The 24,545-nt window shown below is 42.4% G+C and overlaps 1 protein-coding gene across 3 annotated transcripts in view; it reads right to left on the bottom strand.

Annotated features, from left to right (window-relative positions):
* TBCEL (tubulin folding cofactor E like) overlaps window positions 1-24,545 on the bottom strand; it is a 60,080-nt gene that overhangs the window by 19,848 nt on the left and 15,687 nt on the right. For all 3 annotated transcript variants that reach the window (XM_027771984.1, XM_006148795.3, XM_006148798.3), the window contains exons 4-7: window positions 19,175-19,356; window positions 17,618-17,874; window positions 14,699-14,825; window positions 13,088-13,204 (exon numbers count right to left, since the gene is read on the bottom strand). In XM_027771984.1, coding sequence (XP_027627785.1) covers window positions 13,088-13,204; window positions 14,699-14,825; window positions 17,618-17,874; window positions 19,175-19,356 — 683 coding nt within the window. The remainder of the gene's footprint in view (window positions 1-13,087; window positions 13,205-14,698; window positions 14,826-17,617; window positions 17,875-19,174; window positions 19,357-24,545) is intronic.

Here is a 24,545-nt window from a genome sequence, read left to right as displayed (position 1 = left end):
AGGAATGCTCCCGCACACAGCGGCTCCTCTGTCTGGACGGGATATGAGGTAACGGGCAGCACGCTAGGGTTTCTCCAGCATCCAGGACAAACGGGCCTTCATCCAGGTGGTGGCCAGTAAGGGCTGCTGCCCCGCTCCCACTCCCGATGCAGAGATACAATCCGCCCTATTCAGAAAAGCCATTAGTCTCCGCAGGAGAAAAACACAGCCTCCCTATTTTAAAAAGCATACTACTAATACAATCAAATAAGCATCTGAGGAATTCTTAAAGTAATTCTCGACATTATGAAGGATTTCCTGGGACACAGGGATTCCTGAGAACAACGAGAAGGGAGTTACCCCCCTAAAGGGAGTAAAGAGGAAGAGAAGCCTTTAAGAGCACCTATCTGTCTTTGTCACTCTGACTCTGCTAATCCCATTTCTTTTCTCCACCAAGTGACTGCTCCCTTGAGCTAGGCCTCTTGTAACTCCTTTTTATGAAAAGCAAAATTTCGAACACTGAAAAAATTAATGCAAGGACCTCCACCCACTGTCAAAAAGACATCACTGAGCCCCAAAAGGTATGTGATATATTGATTTTTAAAAGAAAGTTGTGCGTTTTCTTTTTCTCTTTCTCTTTTTTTAAATGGCCAAAAGGTGCACCTGCTCGCCAGAGAAGAGGGAGGGAGAAAGCACTCCCGTGTGGACAGGGTCAACCTCGGTCTCTCCCCCAGTTCCCCCTCCAGTCAGAACCCGAGGCTCTGCACATGTGCATCAGGCATGTCTGTCAAGCAGCTGGGCTAGGACGGAAACCACATTCAACCATGTGAGTTCTGGCTCTCTTACACACTAGGCTATGGGGCTGGCCCCCCTCTCTCTTTAAATCCAACAGAGGAGAACTATGTATTAGGTAAAGAAGCAATTTAAATTCAATCTGTCCGAGGTAATAGAGAAATATATAAAATAAAGGAAAAACTGATAAATACACACAACACAAAGACAAGGCAGTAATCAACGTGTCCCTGGTCTCCTCTTATCTTCAGGGGTATGTTCTGAGAGACCTCTGTAAATGTCTGGAACGCTGGAAATTACTGACTCCCCACCCCCATACACAAATACCTGCGTGCGCAGACACCCCCCCCCACACACACACACAGTTTTTACCTACATATAAATAACTTTGATGAAGTTTAATTTATAAATTAGACTTGTTGACAGTAAGATGTCAACAAGGAAGCACCTTCTGGCTTCTCTACGGCATATCCAAATTGCCAGCCGTATGTACCAGACAGTCAGTGTGACAGTTGAGACTGCAACGGAGTGACTGGGGGCGGGAGTGTATACAGTGTGAATCCAGTGGACACAGGAATGATTCACGTCCTGGTCCGGACATGGTGGGGTGGCATGAGCCTTCATCATGCAAACCAGGAGAGTGTGTAATTGAAAACTCATGAATTGTTTATTTCTGGAATTTTCCATTTAGTTCCTATTTAGTATGTTTAGACCATAGTTGACTGCGGGTAACTGAAGGGTCAAAAGCAAAACTGGCTAAGGGGGACTGATACACATTTTAACCTGTTCCAGATCCATAAGCACAGAGGTTTCTTTTTCTCTAAATGATATTTACATAGAGAAATCAGGGCAACAAATATTGGAAAACCAGTAGACGTTCCCGATACCTTTTCTGAGGCCTACTTCAAATTCGATAGTGCAGTCCGGTCCTAGCACGGTAGCTCTCTACGAAGACATGAGCAACCTCCACTACACCCATCCTTCTTTACCGATGTCCCTTCTGAGAGTCCCTCAGCTTCTACATGCAGCCCACAATCTGCCTGTGTCATTCCCTCACTTAAAATCTTTCAATGTCTGTGGCCTGAAAGAAAAAGCCCTAGGAACAGGAATTTTAGTTAAAAAGAGTTAAATGTATTTTTAACAGCTGATACTACAAGTAAGTGTAATAAACAATTTGAGTAAGATTTTGTTACCAAGGGAGAATTTGTACTATTGAATTGGTTTTTCACCATACATATGAAAAGGTGTATCAATTTCTGTATGTAAAATTAAACCACCGCTTAGACTAGAGTTAATTTGTTATAATTAAGTCCCAAATATGGTTTCCTGAAACCAGAGATGCACTGCCAAAAAGAAAAAAGTTAAGGAAAAATAAAAAGCCCTAGTGTCTCAACACCACGTACCAACGTCCTTGACAGCCTGCCGGGCCTTCCTCCCTCATGGGTCATGTGGCCCGCCATTACTTTTTACTCCGTGGTTCTCATGAGCCTCACCAAATCATTGTAGTCGGCTGTACCCGCAGTTCTTTCCTAGCCCTGTGCCTTTACCTCCTGTGTACTCACATCCACGTGGACCATTCTCCCTGCACCTGCACCTGACTAATGCAATCATTCTCTAAGAAAGTACACTCTTCCAGCAGACTTGAGCACTCCTCCTCCTGCGCAGTTTCCATACTACCAGGCACTGCTCTGCACACTGCAGGAGACAGAGCAGAGAAGTCCCTACACACTGCAGGAGACAGGGCAGAGAAGTCCCTACACACCGCAGGAGACAGGGCAGAGAAAGTCTCCGCCTCTACAGAGCTTACAGCACAGCAGGGGGAGATAGACACAAGATACAAGAAATGTAAGCCAGGTGTTGATAAATCACACACACACACACACACACACACACACACACACACACACACACACACACACACACACACACACACACACACACACACACACACACACACACACACACACACACAAAAGTAGGTTAAGACAATTATAGGAGACGGAGGTATGCTATTTTAGAAACGGTAGGCAGAGAAAAACTCTCTGATAAGGTGTCCATGAGTTAAGTGAGTCAAGAAGATAATAATCAGGTATATTCAGATAGAAAAAAGTACGAAGACTGGCTAGCAGGCTACAGTCATGCAGGTAAGAGACGGTGAAGGCTTGGACTAAAGTGAATGGTAGGTAGAGAGGCTCTATAACTACCTATCCTCTATCTATAGATCTTATATAGAGAGAGAATTTGTTTTTACAAACAGGGCCTCCCCATTTTCCGGCCTCACCCTCCTAGCTGGTTCTACCGGCACTCACTACCATGCCTGGCTCTTTTTAAGACAGGGTCTCTTTTGTTGCCCAGGCCAGCCTTGAGCTCACAATCCTCCTGCCTCGGCCTCCGTGAGTCGCTGGGATTACAGGTGCATGCCACTGTGGCCAGCCTTCAGAGGATGGACCAGGAATTGAACTGGGCTTCCATGTGGTCCCAGCCTGTGGAGCAGAGTCTTAGGGACACCACAGATAGGCCTGTGTAGTTTTTTAAAAGTAAAACTAAGGGAACAGATGAACTACTGAGTTGTTGGAAAAGTCATGACACATTTTTGCAAAGAAAAAAAAAAATGTCATGACTTTTCCACCAACCTAATATTAGCAGATGTGGAGTGTGGGAGAAAGAACCAAAGCTGGCCCTGAGGATTCTACCCTGCAGAACAGAAGCTGGAAAGCTAAAGGAAAATTCATACAGTCACAGAGGCAAGTGGGCAGGGTGAGGGAGTGTCACCAAAGTTCAGTTTTAGACACATAAGGTTAAACACTGAGGTGGAAATGCCAGGTAGGCAGTGGGAAACACCGGTCTGGAATTCGGGGGCAGATCAGAGATGGAGGAACAGACGTGGCAATTTAGAGTACAGAAGGCATTTAAAGCCACGGAGCTGGCTAGAGTAGGTGGGGTGAGTACAGGCGAGGTGGTCCCTCAATGTTTAGAGGTCAAGGACATGAGGAGGGGTCAGCAAAGGGAGTGTATCTCTAGCTGGGCCCAGAGGGCGAGCTTCTTGGGAGCAGACATGACTTTTGCTGTCTTTTTAATGTCCAGCTCCTGGAACAGAGCCTCCTGGTTCATAGTAAGTATTCGGTAAAAAAATTAAACTGTCCCTTGAAACCCAGCTAGCATCTAGAGTTATTTCCTAGAAGTTCTCCCAGTAAAGAAGGATCTAACTGAAATACTACCGTCCTCGCTGAGGACATCTTCTCGGTCAGCTGCAGCACTAACTGAACTTCTGTGGAAATTGCACGCCTCTGTGATAAGCCCCTCCACTGACAGGGAAGGCAAACGCTGATATCCGAAGGCCATGATGTTGGGGACGTTTTGTCCCCTGCTGTCTCACAAAGTAAACAAGCATGAAACACAAGGCAGACTGAGCAGCATTCATGTCAGCCCACTGTTACCGGAAGCAGCTATGGCAGAGAGCCTAAGTCCCAGCTCCACCTATCAGAGAGGGCAAAAAAAAAAAAAACAAAAAGCAGCCCCCAGTGGGGCGTGGCCATATCACAATCCTTTTCCTCCATTTCTCTAACCCATCTGGATTTGGGGCACGTAAGCACATGTGTCCGACAGGCTACTTAAGCCTCCGGGGCCAGACTTTGAACTAGAGTTGGCCATGTGGGATCTGGCTCCCAAAGCACTGCACTTAACCACTGTACTATGAAGCTGGCCCAACATTTTATTCTTTTTATAATAATAAAAAAAAAAAATCAAATGACTCAGGTAACCAGAGTTTGCATTTTATTCTAAGATAGGAGGAAAACAGAATATGTAAATCAGATCGTCTTCAAAGTCTTCTATTGCCAAAACAACTAATCATACAGAACACAGATATATGTGAATAATCCCAATGACGCACAAAACAACCATGCTACCACAGAGGACATTCAGCTGATGACAACAGCGCTGTATTCACGGCCGCAAAGACATTCTGGGTAGCTTTTCTTACGCATGTCTAAGTTGAGTAGGTATTACATGTTTAACTGACCTAAGACAGGAAAATAAAAGCAAGAAAGCCTCAGAGAACCAAACTAAAGGAAGGCTGTTGTAGCAGTGAGAAAGAATAAGAAAACTGAATTAAGCACAGACAAAAACAAAAACGGGGCCAGCATGTGTCATGGAGGTAAAGGCGGCTGAATCCTACACGGTTCAAGTCCCAGACCCAGAGGCTGAAAAACACTCTCTTTCTCCAGCAAGTACACATGCCCTATAGCAAAAACAAAAATGAAACTAAAAAATAAAGAAAAACTCATGGCCAATGAAAAGGAATGTTTTCTCCAACACAAATTAATACCTTCATTCTACATAGAAACTAAAGCTCAAATATGATTCTGCATGTAACACTGAATTATCTACATGGTCAAATTTCACCTTTTACTAACTATACACTGTGCTATTCAGTGTTCTTTGGTATTCTGGGGATAGACCATGTACATACATATAAAAGATTTGGAAAACAAAGAGATACTAAGTATAGTGTGATATTCTGTTTATGTATCACTATTCCTAAGTCATGAAGAATAGATCTTAATGCAAATTCCACTGTTCTTATTTACCACTCCCCCTTGCCATCAGCACAAATGCTATTATAGTTCTTTTCTTAGTGCCCAACACAGTTCCTGGCATATGACAAGGGCTCAAAAACTATTTCTTAAGTAAATGCATAACCACCCCCCACCGCCCACTCCAGCAGCTTACATGCAATACTACCAGGAAATAGATACTACGGTAGACAGATGCCAGCTTTGGCTATCCAGAATCTGAATCCCCTCTGTCTGGAAGGAAAACCAAGAGAAATGTGAGGCAGGAGCCACGTCCTACAGAAATGAAGGAGCAGATATTCTACTAGAGACACTGAAGGGTAGATATTTTCATTCTCTATTCTCTGGAAGCTGGAATATGGGAGGATGACATAAACCTGTATAACTATAACTGGAATTTTAAATGTCAGGGGTTAGTGTAAGGCACAAGGTCTAAAAAGGTCATTCACAGCAGATAAGCAAGAGTCAGGAATTCCAAGGCCTGGCTGCAATGGTCTGAGGGCATGTGAAGTCCCAGCTCACTGGTGACTGTCCACTGACCACTGCCGGAAGCAGACTGTTCACAGCGTAAGACTTGAAAAGCTTGTACCTTACTCCCCTCTCCATGTACCCGGCCCCGACCTGTTTCTCTAATCTTCTTGTCAATTCTGTGAGCTACACAGGGGTCACTATTCTTTCAGCAAATTCCTATTCTACTTGATTTCTGTTGTTTGCACTAAGAAATTGGTACCAGGGAGTAGATTACAGGCAAGAACCCCTCAGATAATTAAGGAACCAGGGAGTAGATTACAGACAATTATCTCCAAGGTAATTTGGGGCTGGATCCTGGTCTAGGAGGGGGTCAGTGAATATCAGCTTGGTGTTCATGAAAGGGAGTCTGTAAATCCCTGACACGGAGCCGTGAAATAATTCACTGCACCTGTGATCACATGGAACACTCTAGGCGACCGAGTGTGCTGCCAAGAACGGAACAATGTGAATGGCACGGGTTCAAGTCTCAGAGACAGGGCATCTGCCACTCTAAGAGGACACGACAGCTTAACTGAGGAGAATATTACAGACTGGGACAGCGATAACCGTGTAATGTTGGACCCTTAAGGAAGGTCCTGAGTTCATGTCTGAAGGCACCCCTTTAGGGACGTGTTTACACGCATGCCTGTGACCTGGGCTAGCTGGGGGTGGGTTACGGTATGAGCACCATCTTAAGGTGTCTGTCTCTCTCTTCATTTTATGGGAGAAATAAAATACAATAAACTTAAGAACAATACTAAGGTCAAAGCCCTATAAACTAGACTCCAGGCATAGACTGAAACCCAGGTACTGTTATGAAAAGAGCCTTTTTCTCTTATGTTGAGGTAACCACAGAAACGAAAACAAAAAACAAAAACATAACCGACTGCAGGATGCTTAATGCCTGAGGTTGCTGGATTACAAATTGGTTAAATCTGCATCCATACTGAGACTATGATATGAAAGTTGGAACACTAATTAGAAAAGAGAGAGGGAATTAGAATGAGGGTTTAATGGGAGGATTCGGAGGAGCAGGAGAACCCTGAGTCCCTAATCCTCACTTATGCCCTCCCACCCCCACCTCCACTAGCTGGGTAGCCCCCCTCCCTTGTCTAGTGAGATCGTTCCTTTCTTTCTTGGAAAGGCAGTAAAATCCTCTGGCGAGAGGCAATTCCCTTGCCAGAGTAAATGAATCCCCATTTGCTTCACCCACATACAGACCCTGGTCCATCTCCATCAGAGAACCGTACGCTCCAAGGGTTAATTACATACCACCTAAAGAGCTACGAGACTTGCGGACAACACGTACAGAACTACACGCAGGGAGAGATTCTGTGTGCGCTAGACCAAGGAAGGAAACGCCATTTCAGACCTAGCTGACTGTGATACTGACACACTTAACCAGAAATTCTGAATTTAGAAACTATCTTCAGTGGCTGGAGTGGCTCTACATGTTTGTCCAACTGGATGATTGGAGACCGGACGCGATGGTCTGTGCTAAAGGAAAACCGAGATACCAAGTATTCCTTAGTATTCCATATCATGGAAGGAAGGGTTGGAAAATTTCCAGACACGGGATGATGGAGATACTGTGCCATTTACTTCACTACCTATTGTCCATGAACCCTGAAAGGACCCAGAAGATACCTCCTACTCCAAGGCCTCGAAGCGCTCCACATGAGTGGAGCACCCACATTTCTGAAAAACACTCTATAGGCCAGGGACACAGGCAGGAGACACTGAAATCATATTACCTATTTCAATTTCTTTTTTTTTTGGAGAGGTTTTCGCTATAGGGCGCGTGCGCTCGCCAGACAGCAGATAGAGAGAGACATAGAGACAGAAAGCGAGAAATCAGCCCCCAGGGGGGATGGTCATGCCACAATCCCTTCTCCTCCATTCTCCTCTCAGGATCTTGGGCATGCACGCACACGCGCCCAGCGTGAGATTTAAGCCACTGGGTCCGAGACACGAACCGCGGTCAACTACGTGGGAGTCCAGCGACATAGCCATTATGCTAACTGCTGGTTCCCACCTATTTCAATTTCAAGAAGCAGGGAAAAGACCAAGTAGTGGTATTAGACACTGGTGAGTGGGAAAGTAGGGACCATTACATTGATAGGCAGCAAAGCCAGGACAGTAATTAAAATAGTCTGACAATATGCATCTTTCCCAGTAGCTAATTTATATGGAGTCTTCAGGATTATAATCGAATAGGTAATTTATAAATTGCTTTCAAACAAAACATTAAACCCAAAGCAACATTGCTTCCCTAGAGCAGCCAGAAAGGCAGTGCCACCACTGAAGACGTGCTGGGGATGACTCGTATCTCCATTTAACCATCAGTTGGCTTGGGTCCTGAAGAACAAAAGCGATGCTAGTTATTTCTTAGTCAGGATGGACAGTATTGCGAACCCAAGGAAGACGTGAAGGACACCACACATCTCATGATTACCTCTAGTGACCAACTTGCAAAACTGCCATGTCATGTTCCTGGGCTCTCAGTTTAGAGACGCCACCATTCAACAAAGGGAAGTCTCTACTCGTACTACTATCCAAACAGAAGCCAAGACTTTTCAACTACTCACTTCAAGTTCCACAAATCATTAACTAGTTCAAACTCAACCCACCCACTCTCCCCCCCAAATTTTAACTGTCAGCCAAGATCAGTTTGACTGTCAAAGGAGAAATACAATGGGAGCAACATTGGGACCCAGGGTATCTTTGCTGTGTTAACAAAATGATGCGCGACTGAAACCACAGGTGAAACTACCAAGAGTGGAGATACACCGCCCACTCCCCAGACAGGTGAAGAACCCTGTCCAACTAAGTTACTTGAACGTGAGGTTAGATGTAACCAAATTAAAACAGCAATAGTGAAAGAAGGAAATCATAAATACCAATTATATCTTCAGGACCAGTAAAAATAGGAGCATTTTCATCTGTATTTATCTTTTATTCTCTGCTGCATCATATAAATACCTACACATTTTAATTAACTTTCTTTTCTTCTCTATTTTCTCCATTATTTTATAGAGGGGATACTTTACAACTGAATCAACAGGTTTCAAGACAGATAAGAAATAGATATTGTCCGAAATCCAAGACTGGGAGCTAGATGCAGCAATTCATAAGACCTGAATTATCTCATCTGAGGAAAGAAAAATGTGTCTTTTCAGAAAAAATGTATTAGAGCAAGTAATAATAATTAAAATGTAACTCTGGAGACTGGGTATATACAGATGTTAGGGAGCCCGAATGGGAGACTATGGTATATGCTAGTTTTGCAGAATTGTCCCTATTTGGAGGAATGTCCCAAGATCAAGAGAAATGAGATTCTACCTCTCATTGCAAAAGCCAGAATGGAAGAGAGAGTCCTTCTCCTCACATGTCGTACGTGACCTAAACGCTGCTCCTCAGCAGTTTCGGGCTGGTTTCTGATTTGTGAAAGAACGTAAAGGTCAGTGGGAGGTCCTGTCAGCATGTGAGCCCACAGAAACTTTGGTGCTCTCATGAACTTTGGAACTTCAGGAACTTGTTTACTTTAATTAACTGTATCTAGAAGAGTCCCTGCCATAAGGGAAGTACTTAATAAATCTTTTTTAGATAAAAATAAAAAAGTCAGTGAGAGACGATTCCAATACTCATGGAGGAATTAAAAGTCCAGTGACACAACTCAAGTAAAGTACTTGGTGGCAAAGTCCAGCACCATGGAGTCCAGAGATGACAGGATAACAAATTTAGCAAAATACAAATTGAAACCAGAGGGCTGGCCCCACGGCCTAGTAGTCAAAAAGCCAGAGCCCACACAGTCAAGCACATTTAAACCTCAGTCCAAGGGGCCTGAAAACAAGCCAAGTACATATATGTGAGTATGCCCCACATGAAGAGATGGAGAAGAGACTGCAGTGTGACCACGTTGCACTGGGAGGTACTTTCTCCCTCTCCCTATGTCACTGTCTCTCTCCCACAAGCGCACGAACCTTCTGTCAAATTTTACAAAAGAAAGAAAAGAGGCCAGTAGGTGGCATAGTAGTTAAGGCACTGGACTTCCACGTGGTCTACTACAGTTCGAGTCTCTGACCCAGCAGCTCAAAACTCATGCCAGGCACTTGTGCATGTGTGCCCAAAATCCCAAGAGAAGAAGGGACTTTAGTGTGGCCTCCCCCGCCCAGAGAGTGATTTCTCACTTTCTGTCTCTCTCTGTCTCTCCAGCAAGTGCATGAGCCCTATAGCAAAAATCTCTTAGAAAGAAAGAGAGAGAGAGAGAGGGAGAGAGAGAGAAAGGAGGGAGGGAGGAAGGGAAGAAAGAAAGGAAGAAAAAAACAAAGAAGGGACCGTAACTGTCCCTGCACCCCCACCATCTTAGCTCCTGCCTAAACCTTTTTTTAATCCTATCTGCCAGTTCCTAGTTTCCCAATATCCAATCCTCTTCATTGTCTATTTGTCTCTTCATTGAAGTTTATCCAAGTTAGTTTCTATGACTTGCATTCAACACCACCAACTAGTACAGAGGCATAAATGCACTTCAGGGTAGCATCAATAGGGGCAGAAAATAGTTAAATATAAACATAAACCTATGTATGGTTGTATGAATCTACCTACCTATCTACCTATCTTCTTGTAGCAACCTGAAAGTTAAGTAAAATGTAATGATAAACTTATGCTCAAAGCCATAATATTTACTTCTTCCATTAATATGTTAGACTGAACCGAGTGAAACTACAGGTATTAGAACAATTTTTACCAAAAAACAAATTTCTCATGGTCCCACCTAATATGTCTAGACTGCACTTAAAAATATAGTTAGTATCCATTTCCCCTACTACCTAGATGTTCTTAGCTTTTTTTGGAGAGATTTTTCCCATAGTACATGTGTGCTTGCCAGAGAGACAGAGAAAGAGAGACAGAAAGTGAAAAATCACCCTCCCCCCAGGAGGATCGCCACACTGCGATCCCTTCGCCCCTCCTCTCCTTCTGGGATTCTGGGCACATATATACACACGTGAGATTCAAGCTACCAGGTCCAGAATACAAATGCAGTCCAGTGCCTTAACCACTACGCCACCTGCTGGCCCCTTCTTAGCTAATTTTAAAAGGTTATCTTTACTCAATTTCTCTATTATTTTTAAATACTCAGCCTTTAAAACACTATTAATCTTGGGAACCAGCAGTTAGCGTAATGGCTATGTCGCTGGACTCCCACGTGGTCGACCGCGGTTCGTGTCCCGGACCCGGTGGCTTGAATCTCACACCGGGTGCGTGTGCGTGCGTGCCCAAGATCCTGAGAGGAGAATGGAGGAGAAGGGATTGCGGCGTGACCATCCCCCCTGGGGGGCGATTTCTCGCTTTCTGGCTCTATGTCTCTCTCTGTCTGTCTGGCGAGCGCACGCGCCCTACAGTGAAAATCTCTCCCCCCCCCAAAAAAAACACTATTAATCTAATCACAAAATCTTTTTATACAGCACTGGTTGAGGCTTACATAATATCAACTCCCTTAAAGTCTATAAATAATAGCGAACTTTGCGGGGGGGATAGACATGTTTAATAAGAACAAATTAGAGTCAAAGATATTTATAACTAGAGGGATCAATTAATGTGACTCCCATTCAGCCCGTAGTTCTATCCTACTTGTCTGAAACTCTTCCTATCAAGTAGGGTATTTATATTACTCTTAAAGTCTTAAAGGAAGAAAAGTGCATCAATTCACTGGTAACCAATTCTAGTTACCAAGACTTAGAAACCTGTGTTCAAAGACATATTTTCTTGGGGGACCAGCAGTTAGCGTAATGGTTATGTTGCTGGATTCCCATGTAGTAGACCACGGTTCCAGTCCTGGACCCAGTGGCTTAAAACTCACGCCGGGCATGTGTGCATGCGTGCCCAAGATCCCGAGAGGAGAATGGAGGAGAAGGGATTGCAGCATGGCCATCCCCCCCCGGGGGGGGGGGTGATTTCTCGCTTTCTGTGTCTCTGTCTCTTCTGTCTCTATCTGGCGAGCACACATGCCCGTATAGCAAAAAAAAAAAAAAAAAAAAAGACATATTTTCTTGTATATTTGCTGATATCACAGTTGCTACATTTTCTTTTATCATTAGAGTAACACAGGTGGCTTCTCACCAGACAATATACGAAGTCTTTCTTTATTTAAAGAAAATTATTGGGACCAGTCGATGGTGTGACGGTTATGTCACTGGACTCCCATGTAGTTGACCATGTACTTCAAGTCCCAGACCTGGCAGCTTAAACTCACGCTGGGTGCTTGCACATGCTTGCCCAAAATCCCAAAAGGAGAATGGAGGAGAAGGGATTGTGGTGTAGCCATCTTCCTCCAGGGGGGGTGATTTCTCGCTTTTTGTCCCTCTGTCTGGCAAGTGCACGTGCCCTATAGCAAAAATCTCTCTCAAAAAAAAGAAAAAAGAAAATTACTAATTTAGCCCTCAGCATTTCTCTTCATAAAAAACCATCTGAATTCTTTAAGTATTTCCTCAGGAATCTGTTTTCCAGTTCTTTTCTCATATACTGTGAACTTAACTGCACATTTACCAAATCTTCTAAAATGCAGAACTGATTTTATCTAAAAGTAGATGCAGTGTGAATAAAGAGACCAACTTGGGAGGTAAATGAAAACAAAACAAAACAAACAAAGAAACAAACAAACAAACAAAAAAACACCTCTAGAGAAGGACATCAAAAAAGAACCCTACAGCACAGTGGTTAGGTGCTATGCACAGAAGGCCAGATGCTACATGGCTGACTATAGTTCAAGTACCAGTCCCGGCAGCTTGAAAAATAGGCCAGACACATGTGTATGTGCAAAGAATCCTGAAAAGACAGAGAAATAGAGGGAACGGTTGCAGCAGGACCATGACCCACTGGGTGGTTTTCTCTAGCTCTCTCTCTCTCAGATGAGTGCATGTGCCCCCTGGCAATCAAGTCAATGGGCCAGGGCTATGGAGTAAGCAGAGGGAAGGTGGGATTAAGTGAGCTCCTCCCCAGCCACCCTTCATTCATGGACAATTAAAAGCAATGCACTGTGGGAAACGAGGTGGCAGTCTTGCTTTTGTTTCCTCCTTTTCTTTTTTTTTTTAACCCTACTACCAAAGTCTTCGAAGAACCATCCAATAACAGGTTATTAGATTTTGCTCCAAAACATAACTCTTTAGCTACCTCCACACTCTGCAATGCTTTGCTAAGCAGATGAGAGGGGTTTTTTTGTCTTTTTTATTTACCTGAATGGCACTTCTTCCTGTGGAACATCCACATAATAACGAATAAAAAATCTCTCAGAATCTTCTCGCTCACCATCGGTAACAACGCTGCCATTAAGTTTGGAAACTGATGGTAATCTGTCAATTAAAACCAAAATAAAGACATTTTAAGATACTGAAAATGTTTGGCTTGACCAGTAAGATATTAGTAACCGGTTTGTAACTCAGTCTTATCTTCTTCAAAGACCATATTTTGTGTACACAGTTGTGCAACTACTGACACAAAATCAAGTGATATAAAACAAAAGGAACAGAAAAATCTAGTTTCATTTTTGGATATAACAATGACCTTCCATAATCATACTTCACCTTTCAGAATAAGATTCTAGGTACTACTGTCCAAGTGAAATAACTGTAACATGAGTCACAGATGGAATTTTAAACTTTCTTATCAGCCATATTTTAAAAGTAAAAATAAAACAAATGAAATTAATTTTAATATTTTAGCTAACCCAATAGTTCATTTCAACACGGAATCAATATTTAAAGATAATTTACGAGCTATTTTATGCTCTTTTATGCATATCAAGTATTCGAAATCCAATGTCTATTTTACACTTGTAGCTCCTTTCAGTTCAGACAAGTTATCTCAAGGGCTCACAGCAACCCATGGCTGGCTGGTGGCTACCACATTAAACAGCACAGGTCTAAAGAGCACTCAATACAAAGTGGTTATATAATTCAGATACGAATTTATCATACTTGCCAAAGCACTTAAAAATCAAATAAAATCCAGGGCCTACTGTAAGATTTATTCTTCTTGAAGGAAAAGCACACTGACATTTATTTCTTCAGTGAGATACTAATGGGGTGTGTTAGCAGCTGCAAAGCCTAGGGATCTGTGATGTGTTAGTTGGTCAGAGAGATCGATACCTTCTCTAAAGAAGCACTCTTCTATAGGGAATCTTAAAGCCTACCGCTTCCCTTTCGAAACTACTAGGTACGGTACACAAAGAGAACAAAGCAAAGCTCCATGGCCCTTTCCATTTTAGCCAAACTCTCATTTCTGATCAAGGTTCATATGAAAATAAACACTCATGGAAAATCCCAGCAGACCCTCGGGTCGGGTTAAGGCACTAAAGGTAGAGGTCAGAGGTAACGCAATGGCAGTCATATTTAAGTCAGTTTATATTCAGCAAGAAAACACAGATGCTGCTCTCTTAAATTTTACACGAATAAAAGAGCCAACCGTCAGGTATTTACACATTAAATGAACACTATGTTAACAGAGAAAATAAGGACAACTACAAGAGAAATGATTCCCTCCAATAAGTACTCTCACTTTGTGACCTACAACAGGGCTTCACATATTCTAAATACTGAAAAGCATAAAAACAGAATAAATTTGGGAGGAAATCTTTCAGTGGTCTCAGCAGGCCAATTACATGCCATGCTTTATTCATCACATTGTATTCCTTTTCATCCAGGATTTGGAGGTACAGAAGCAGCTCCTTCAGGCACGTCTTCTCAGGAGAGAGATAAACACACAGTGCACTCCCCCAAATAGTGCATTATCCCTTTAATGAAGCCATAAGGCCCTGCGAAAAGAAAGCAGAAGAAAAGAAAACAGACCTGGCTATTACCAATTTCCTTCGTTCCTCGGTGGTATATGGCTGCAGAAGAGGAATTCCTAATAATCTCACTTCCTCAAGTTTGGGGAATGAATTGAGCTTGTCTATGTCTTCCCAGGATTGCAAACCTAATTTGAGAGGTACACTGTTAAGTAAATCCAGAAGCGTCCACAAATAAGAACTTAAATAGAGTAAAAAAAAAAAAAATCACTTCAATGAATAATTTCTGAAATGTTAAAGGGATCATAAATTAGAGAACCTGAAATTTCTCTTTATCCAGGAAAAGAGTAGAATACAGCTGAAGAGCATCAAGACTTCCCCCTTAGCCTTTCTCCTCTCTTGATACCGCAGTGGTCAAGGACAGAAAGCCTTATTCTCTAACAGCCCCTCAGTTACTGACTCTCCACCTAAGTGGCTTAGAAAGGGGCTCGCTGGGAGTTTCAGGAAGTAGGATGTATGCCATGATTACATAATTTAAGAAGTGATGTGACCAATTCATTTCACTTAAAGACAGACTCATGGAATGTAACTATTGATTAGGGTTGACAACATCACGCTCAGACTTTTACATGACAAAAACTAAAATGAAGTAAGGTCAATGGAAATAAAAACTAAATACTATCACTTCCACATTGTCATCATCTTGGTGACAGAGGAAAAGGATCCAAAATTTAAAATAAACTAAACAAAAAAACTTAAACCTTTGGATAAGAACACATAACAAATTATTTTTTTTTAGTTTTAAAGTGAAACTCCTTATGGCTGAAAGTAAATAATTACCCAAGTCAATACTTAACTTCTAAGGTAGGATATCCAAATAGAAAAAATATTCCAGGAATAGAAGTGGGTCAATTTTACAACAGTATTAATCCACTTCAGAGAACAACGCAGACCCTTACTATTTTCTATCAACATTTAGCAAGGGAAAACACACAGGAGCAAAGTTAAAAGGGTGCCAGTGCCTAACTATCTCAGGTCACAACCACCTTCTTCCCTGAGAAAGGCTCGTTCATCTAGGAGAAAGAACAGAGTTAGCTCGAGGGTGTGAAGCTGTGAAATAAACAGCGTCCTTGTACAAAATGCTAGTTTTTAAACTCCATGGTGAGCTAAATCTATGGTTTTTCAGCTGAAGGGGTATTTTAAATTATGTAGTGGTCTTAAGAAACAGGCTAGACCCAGTCACAGTGGCATACTGTGCTCTCAAGGCTGGACCACACGGGAGGCCTATGTGTGACTCCTGGTCCAACCAAAGGCTAGCCACAAAGGCGTGTGCCTGGAATCCCAGCGACTTGGAGAGGCTAAGAAAGGAAGATTATGAACTCGAGGCTGGCCTGGGCAAAGTAGCAAGACGCTAATAAAAGAGGTAGGTGTGGTGGTGCATGTCTGCAGTTCCAGCTGGAAGACTGAGGCAGAGGATCTGATGAGACTGTCTTCAAAAAGGAAAAAAAAGCAGGCCAAAAGACAATGTCAGGAGAAGGAAGAACAGTAACAAATTAGGAGAAGGAATTCACAAAACACATACCTGATTAAAAAAACTGTTACCTAAAATACGTGAAAAAAGGCAACTCTTAAAACTCAACGAAAGGAAAAGGAACAACTCAACTGAAAAATAGGCACAAGAAATAGAGAGGCAAGAAACTTAAGGGATACAGAAATGGAGGACTGGCTGTTGAGGATAATATCAAACCATGAAAAGATAAGGAGGACTTAAATGCATTACCAAGTGCAGAGGCCAGTCTGAAAGGACCACGTACTGATTCCAACACTAATGGATAACCTTCTAGAAAAGGCAAAGCTATGGAGGCAGCAAAAAGACTCAGTGGTTCCCAAGGACAGGGGGTACAGGTAGAACACAGAGGATTTTTAGGGCAGGGAGACGATTCTGTGCAATATGACAATGGTGGATACATGTCATTACACATCTGTCCAAGACCACGGGATACATAAGGCCGGAGTACACCCAAATGCGTCTCCCTGCGGTGGTTGATTACCGAGGTACAATGTACCGCTCTGATGCAGGACGCTACTACTGCAGAGGTGGATCCTGTGTGGAAACGGGGTATGAGGGAACTCTGCCCTTTCCACTCAGTTTTGTCCTGAACCTAAAACTGCTCTAACTATAAAGTTTATTCATTAAAAAATTAAGGTAACTATATTAATTTCAGCAATACATAGATCAGATAGCAATAAACTGGCAATAAATCACATGTAGACACTAGAAAAGTGAGCATTCGGAAAGGTATGGCAGGTTGAGATTCCTTAAGCTAAGTCCAGATGAAAATAGTCCAGTTTGTAATTCTCTGTATTCTTTTTACTCTGGCTTTTACTTTATCAATTTCACTTTGCTTCTTTAATCAATAAAATGTAAACTGCTAATTTAATGCTACGACACTTAATATTGGGTTGCTGGAAAAATCATGACTTTTTTTTTTTATGTTTTTCTATGCAAAAATGTGTCATGACTTGTCTGAGGGACCCAAAATTTATCAGCACATTAAATGCCTTAAATTTAGCCTACTAAGAGATATGCTATGTTGAAAATTTATTCTAGGGGCCAGGAGGTGGCATAGTGGTTAAGATGCTGGACTCTCACATGGCTGAAACTGCAGTTCGAGTCCCTTGAAACTCACACTGGGAAACTGTGCATGTGTGCCCAAAATCCCGAGAGGAGAACGGAGGAGAAAGGATTGTGACATGGCCATCCCCCCAGTGGGTGATTTCTCACTTTCCTTCTCTTTGTCTCTCTCTGGCAAGTGCAGATGCCCTATGGCAAAACCTTTAAAAAAAAAAAAAAAGAGAGAGAGAGAGGGAGAATCCATTCTGTAAAAGCTAGAGCTCTGAGAGAAATATACTGTTGCTGTATTTCACACACAAGCTCAGATCGATTTGTATGTACAAGGAGAACAAGGCGGACTCTCACCTGACTTGTGGAGGCTGATGGATCGCAGATTCGGAAACAACCTGGCCAATGAATCATCAGGCTCCTCAATAGCATTCAAATGGTTGTTGGCCAGGACGAGGGTATCCAGGGAAGGAAACATCACTCCTAACTTCCGTATTTCAGTCCAGTCTTGGAGGTTGTTGTCTGTTATATGTAACAGCTTAAGAGAATGACAGCAAATGGTAGGACAAGACACTGTTTCATAGTCATTAAGGCACAGGAAGAGCTCCTCCAAACTGCAGAGAAAAAGGAAACAGACCGCTGTTTAAAGCAGTTTAGTTTCTGCTTTACACCTAGCTTCATTCATCCAACAAATAAACAAGTGCTACTATACCACCCTCTGCCAGGTACGGCAGAAAAAATTCGAAGATGTCTTCCTAAAGTTCAGATCATAGCTGTGACAACAAAATGTAAGTATTTAAGACCGCAGAGAATGATACCAACTAGCACTAAATTAATTTTGTGCTTAAATGATTAAATGCTAAATTAGGTGATACTAGCTGTAAGTACAACGGTAGTTCAGACAGGAATGAAACTGAAGTTGTATTAGAATAATCAAGAAAGGATAACCTTAATAGAGGGGTAGACTCACCCAAGTTGACAGCCGATAAAAGAAAACTTCAGCAACAACATGAACCAATGTTTAGAAACAAAAATACCAGCTATCACTTACTGAATCTCTCCCTGTTAGGGCCGGTGCCAGGTACATTACAGATTTTGCTTCTATTTCTGCAGGGTAAATACCCTTGTGCTCATTTTACAGACAAGGAAACCGAGCTCAAGGAGCCTGAGGAGCTTATCTACAGTCAGTCAGAGGAGCAGGATTTAAAGGGTCATCCTATGCCATGCGGGTTGTCACATGCATTGAGGAAACCAATCTCATTAGAGTGAGAATAAGAAAAAAAAATGGAATAAGTAGGGAGAGAAGTGATCCTTATAGGCTATGATCTTTCCTATTGAGACAGTCAGAGAAATAACAGCTTCACATATTTCTCTAAACTACTTCCTTTGCTCACTAATATGCATACATAAACATAATAAAGCATTTCTAAACTGACAAAAGTATAACTTATTTCTTAAATTACTGAAAAAAATACCAGTTCTATTTTTCAAAACATCAAGCCAGGTAGGCACTTAGTCATCTGAATGTTCACCTGTTTCAGAGATATTACGATTTTTTTTTTTCTATCAAAGAAAAGGGCTGAGGGAAAAAAATCCTTAAATCCTGTAACCAGAAGATTAAAAGGAAAAAGGGCAGGCTGATCTAGAAGTGATAAGAGCTTCGCAGGGCTATTTTCTAGCCACAGGAAGACGTATGCTATGTCTTGGTGCCACACAACCTCAAACAAGTCCCCCACTGGAAATGCTGCTAGGTTACCCTCACACCCTCATTCTAACTACTGCATTTCTGCGGGCTCTTTCTCCAGTCCGTCTGCAGCTCCAGTATTTCAGAGACGGAAGATGAGCAGGAATTCCATGTACTGACACAGATGGCAACACAGAGGGGGAGCTCTCCATCATGCTCCTGGGGCTTACTCTGGTAACTCCTGCAGTATCGTGTGGACCGTGTCCCATGAAGCTTTGCTGTTGTTGAGTACAAGTTTGCGAACCCCAGAGAAGGACCCAGCACATGTTCTTTCTAAAACCGACAAATTCAGAGGGTTGGAACTCAGGTTTAGAAACTCCAACTGGGGAACATTTGACACAATTTTACTGACCTAGGGAGAAAAGAAAAGAAAAGCGTATCAGGCAGTATTGCAGCTCTCAGACAGCAATCACACTCAAGAAAGCCTCGGGAGAGCTCTCCGGGCACAGGGACTTTCACACTAGGCAGTCCAGCAGGGACGGCATCTACAGAGGGGCGTGAGTGATTTCAACAAATCACTTCATCTCTTTCTACGAAATAGCGCAACTGACAATGGTACAGAGAAAGATTTCCTGTGTCACCTTTAGCAAGCGTTCTGATTCCGCTTCTTATGAGGTTCTCTTTGAAAAATGCAGAAAAGATAGTTTAGATGACACTTTGGCTGTAAGTTTTCAAACAGCTGAGATTGGGTCCTGTAATTCTCTTTTAACATTTCCTTCCTCTCGAGTTCAGCACATTAAAGCTAATTAAAGGTTTATTACAGGGCCCAGCAGGTGGCATGGTGGTGCAAGTGCTGGATTCCCACATGGGTGACCACAGTTTGAGTCCTGGACCCGGTGGCTTTAAAACCACACGGGTTGCATGTGTGCCCAAAATCCCAAGAGGAGAATGAATGAGAAGGGACTGCCATGCAAGGGCTATCTCCCCACACCCCTCTGTGGGGGTGATTTCTCACTTTCCCTGTCTTTCTCTGTCTCTCTCCCGGCAAGTGATCAAGCCCTATGGCAAAAAAAAAAAAAAAGTTTGTTACAAAACACCTGGTAACGACTGACATGTTCAAAACTGACCACACAGTCCTGATCTCTTCTAAAAGTACAGTTTGTTTAAAGTTTTAACTAACCCAGTTTAGTTCAGAGTAGTTTATTTAAAGATGTACCAAACTTGGGACCAGCAGTTGGCATAATGGCTATGTTGCTGGACTCCCACGTAGTCAACTGTCGTTCGTGTCCTGAACCCAATGGCTTAAATTCACGTCAGAGCATGTGCGTGTGGGCCCAAGATCCCGAGAGGAGAATGGAGGAGAAGGGATTGTAGTGTGACCATCCCCCCTTGGGGGTGATTTCTCGCTTTCTATCACTGTCTCTTTCTGGCGAGCGCACGTGCCCTATAGCAAAAGCCTCCCCCCACCCAAAAAAAAGATGTATCAAATTTTAAAATTTTATTTACTCGAAAACAAAAAGTTCCTACAACTACATAACAAAAGAGGAACCGTGATCATCAATTTAACAATTGAGGTAGCAATTTGGTAGATAAAAAGGCAAAGGGCCAGAAACGAGCATTACTGACCTGACCGTAACTTCTGCTCTGCGTACTGCTAGTCTCCTTGAGATAGCCTGCCTCATTACATTCTCAACGACTTGCAATGAAAGACTGCCACTTCGTATGAATGAGGACACTGAGACTCGGAGATGTTCAATACTTGGACTAACGTCTCAAATTTGACAGTCAAAAAAGCCAAATCTAGAATTTAAAAATCTGAGCCATTGTTCCTTCCAGTACACCACAACTAGTAAGATGTAAATATAACCAGAAAAAAATGAATAAAGATAATTGAAGAGTGGCTGGCAAAATCTCTGAGAGTAACATTTGAGATAAATGCTACGTGCCCAGTAAATATATTAATAAGCATCAAACAGCCAGGCAATGTGGCAACTAAAACTTATGAGAGGGTCAGGAGGTGGCATGGTGGTTAAAGTGCTAGATGCTCACGTGGCCAATTATGGTTCAAGTCTCAGACCTGGCAGTTTGCTTTCTCACTTCCCCTCCTTGTCTGTCTCTGGTGAGTACACATGCCCTATAGCATATTTCTAAAAACAGTAATAAATAAAATGAAATAAACAATTTTTTAAAAACGTTATGACTAGGGAGCAGCATATGGCATAATGGTTACGTCGTTCAACTCCCACATAGTTGCCCACTATCCAAGTCCTGACCTGGTGGCTTGAAACTTACATCAGGCACATGCGTGTGCATGCTCAAGATCCTGAAAGGAGAATGGGGAAGAAGGGATTGCAGCGTGGCCATTCCCCTTGCGGGGTGATCTCCTGTTTTCTGTCTCTCTGGTGAGTGCACATGCCCTATACCAAAAATCTCTCTTAAAAAAAAGTTAGGAGACCTGATTTTAGAGTTGAAAAATCTGAGTTATTAAACACTTCCTATTGTGTGGTGTCAGACAAGTCACTTAACCTTTGAAATGTGTTTTCTCATTTGTAAAACAGGGAAAATAGTACCCCACACTCTGCAACTGCTGGTAAGAGTGAGGTGCTTGTGGAATGCACTTGGTACAACATCCAGCACACCTCTGTGAAACCTGTCCCACGCATGCACCTCCCAACGGCATGGACCGCTCGCTGGCTTGGACCGCTCAATGGCATGGCCCTCCATGAAGGCAGGGACAGTACTTACCTCGTGCACTACTGCACAGTGGGTACCAACATTTACTGAACAAGCCAATGGCATAAAGTCCTTCAGGACACTTAACTCGTACTAATATAAGAAGTTTGGTATGAATCGGTACCTCAATCCTCCTATCCAGCAGAGTTACTGGTAGAATTATAAAAATGCACTGACTTCCAGCTTCTACCATGTACAACTGAATCATAAGTGCCATGGGTGGAACAAGCCTCCGGGCCTGACCTAGGTACCGGTCTCTTTCAGAGCCAAAGGCTATCTGGAAGGAAAACTCTGGGTAGAAGGAAAAACTCAGTTGTTCGTTACATCAGACCAACTGTGCAAACTGGGTTCAGGAGCTCTAAAATCAGAGAGAAATAGATGAATTCCCAGAAGGCTCAGAGACACATGTCATATGGCAGAGGGAAAGGTCCTCTCATCCACTTTCATCTGTTCTAAAACACTAAACCTTTAAAACAGGTACCACTTAGGGAAAGTATGCTAGGCTCCTGATTGAACTGTCAGTGCTTACCAGCCTGCACATGATTTCCTGCTTGATCAAATACTACCGAGCATTTGTGCACTACGGGGCTAGAACTTAGGGTCTGATCTGCGACCACAACACCGCTACACTGTTCTTGCTGGGACCAACCTATACTGTATACAAATCAAGCACTAACAACATGAAGGACTTTCACACTGAAAAGGATGACCAGCTATGACCTCTTTTAAGAAGAAAAAAATAAAAAAGGAATTCTGTTCCACTTAGAGCATGAATAAATGCGTAATTGCTAATTATTGTAAATAATTAAATAAAATCAAAACCCTTTGCTAACCGCCACCTCTTCTATTTCATTCTATGATAAAGAGGAAAGTACTAAAAAAAAAAAAAGAAAAAGATAATTTAAGGGTCTGGGAGCAATTTCCAGGAAGTTTCCCAAAGCTAACAGGTATGTGATGTAAGCTTTAATCTGTAACTACTCTACAAGAGAGTGAAAATAAAGATTCAGAATAATGTTACTCCTGGAATATCCTAAAAAAGATAAAATTATGGGCCAGTAGGTGTCATGGTGGTTAAGGTGCTAGACTTCCATGTGGTTGACTGCAGTTCAAGTCTGAGACCAGACAGCCTGAAATTCAACGCCAGGCACATGTGTATGCGCACCCAAAATCCTGGCGGAGACTGGCGGAGAAGGGCTTGCAGAATGACCATCTACCCTGGGAGGGCAGTGATTTGTCACTTTCTGTCTCTGTCTCTCTCTCTCCAGTGAGCAAATGCGCCCTATACCAAGTATTTCTCAAAAAAAATTATACTCGAACCTAATAATTCACACAGGAAAAACTACATGCTAGAAATAATATTTTCTTTAAAGGTCTGAAATTAAAAAAAAAAAAAAAGGAGGAGTTGAGGTAACTATCAGATGGGTAAAAAGATTCAGATAAATATTTAATAACATAAAGTTACTAATAATGAAAAAAGTCCCAAGAATAAAAGTCGACAAACGCACTGCGAATTTCTAAGCCAGTATATTGATTTCTCTTTTTTAATTCTAAAAATAAAAGACTCTTCCAGCTGGAATGAGAGTGCTCCTATGCCAACACATGGAGACGAACTCAGATCACCTTTGAGGTCTTCACACATTTACGGTTTAACAGGGGACCCTGCATTCTGGCTTCTGAAAAAGGAAGAAACCAAAGATTTCAGAAAAATGGGAAAAGAGTTTCTAAGATAGAAATCTGTAATTTATACCCAGTCTATTCTCTACCTCATCTGAGTAGCTAATTCCTTTCTCCTATCTACTTGATTTGATTTCTTTTACAAAATGCTTTTTATAAGAAAAGGAGGAAAAGGGAGATACCTTGAGACAGTTCAGACAAAAATCTACTCAGACAAAAAACTCAAGTCAAAAGCTAAAAAATGTGTTTTTTTGTTTTGGTCTTTTACACACAGGTGCCCAATTTTATAAGGGTGGAGACAAATCTTTGCCTCTTCCAAAAGTATTACATTTCTCACCCATATTTGTTTCTGTCTCTGGATATATAACAGCCAGCTATACACAAAAGAAGTTATTCATAACTTGTAATATTAGTGACCATTCAAAAACTAAAAGAACAAACTATATTATTTAACTGTCCATGTTGAGAGCCGAAATAGATCTACTGAATGGCTAGGGATAAATGATCTTTTGATAATGAGATATACGGGTCATAATGGAGTTGAAACGTAATGTCTTAAACTTAAACCAGTGACCTATGGGCATTTGCAGCCTGGAAACAGTTCCATCGATCCTGAAAATCACTATTCTTTTGCTATCAGTACTTCTCCCTGCTCCCTGTGCCCTGATATATCCTCTAGAAAACTAGGATCAACTACGGTTAAGGATAAGAAAGAAAGATAAAGGAATGATGGAAACAAGAATAAACTGGAAAGTGGAAATCTGAAAGGAGAGGCGAAAGATGCATGCTTGAGAAGCGCCTGGAAACAGATTATGGAGCACAGAGGAAGATACACGCTCAGTGCAAACGCAGTGCAGATAAATACGAGACCCCTGGCTGTATGTCAGTGCGTCCTGCGAGTATTTAATACAGACCTTTGTCTACGCATAGAGAGGGCACCTGGCGTAACTCTGTCCTGATCCACATGACATACAGCTTCCTCCTGAGGAAGCAATTGCTTAGCTATTGAACAATTCCCACCAGTTGCCATCAGTCAGAGCTGATGGACATGACACAAGGTCAGGGCATAAAGCACAAAACCTTTGTGAAACTGTATCCTCCCAAGGAGGCAAATGCAAGGCACTCAGGCGTGTGAACACAGGTGGTGAAGTGGCTCACGGGAACATCTGGTCTGACCTGTCACCCAGAGGTTCA

This window comes from Tupaia chinensis, unplaced genomic scaffold (assembly GCF_000334495.1).
Source record: "Tupaia chinensis unplaced genomic scaffold, TupChi_1.0 Scaffold000247_1, whole genome shotgun sequence".
Classification (NCBI taxonomy): Eukaryota; Metazoa; Chordata; class Mammalia; order Scandentia; family Tupaiidae; genus Tupaia; species Tupaia belangeri.
Note: the sequence above shows the minus strand (reverse complement) of the source record. Positions and strands in the feature narration are given on the sequence as shown.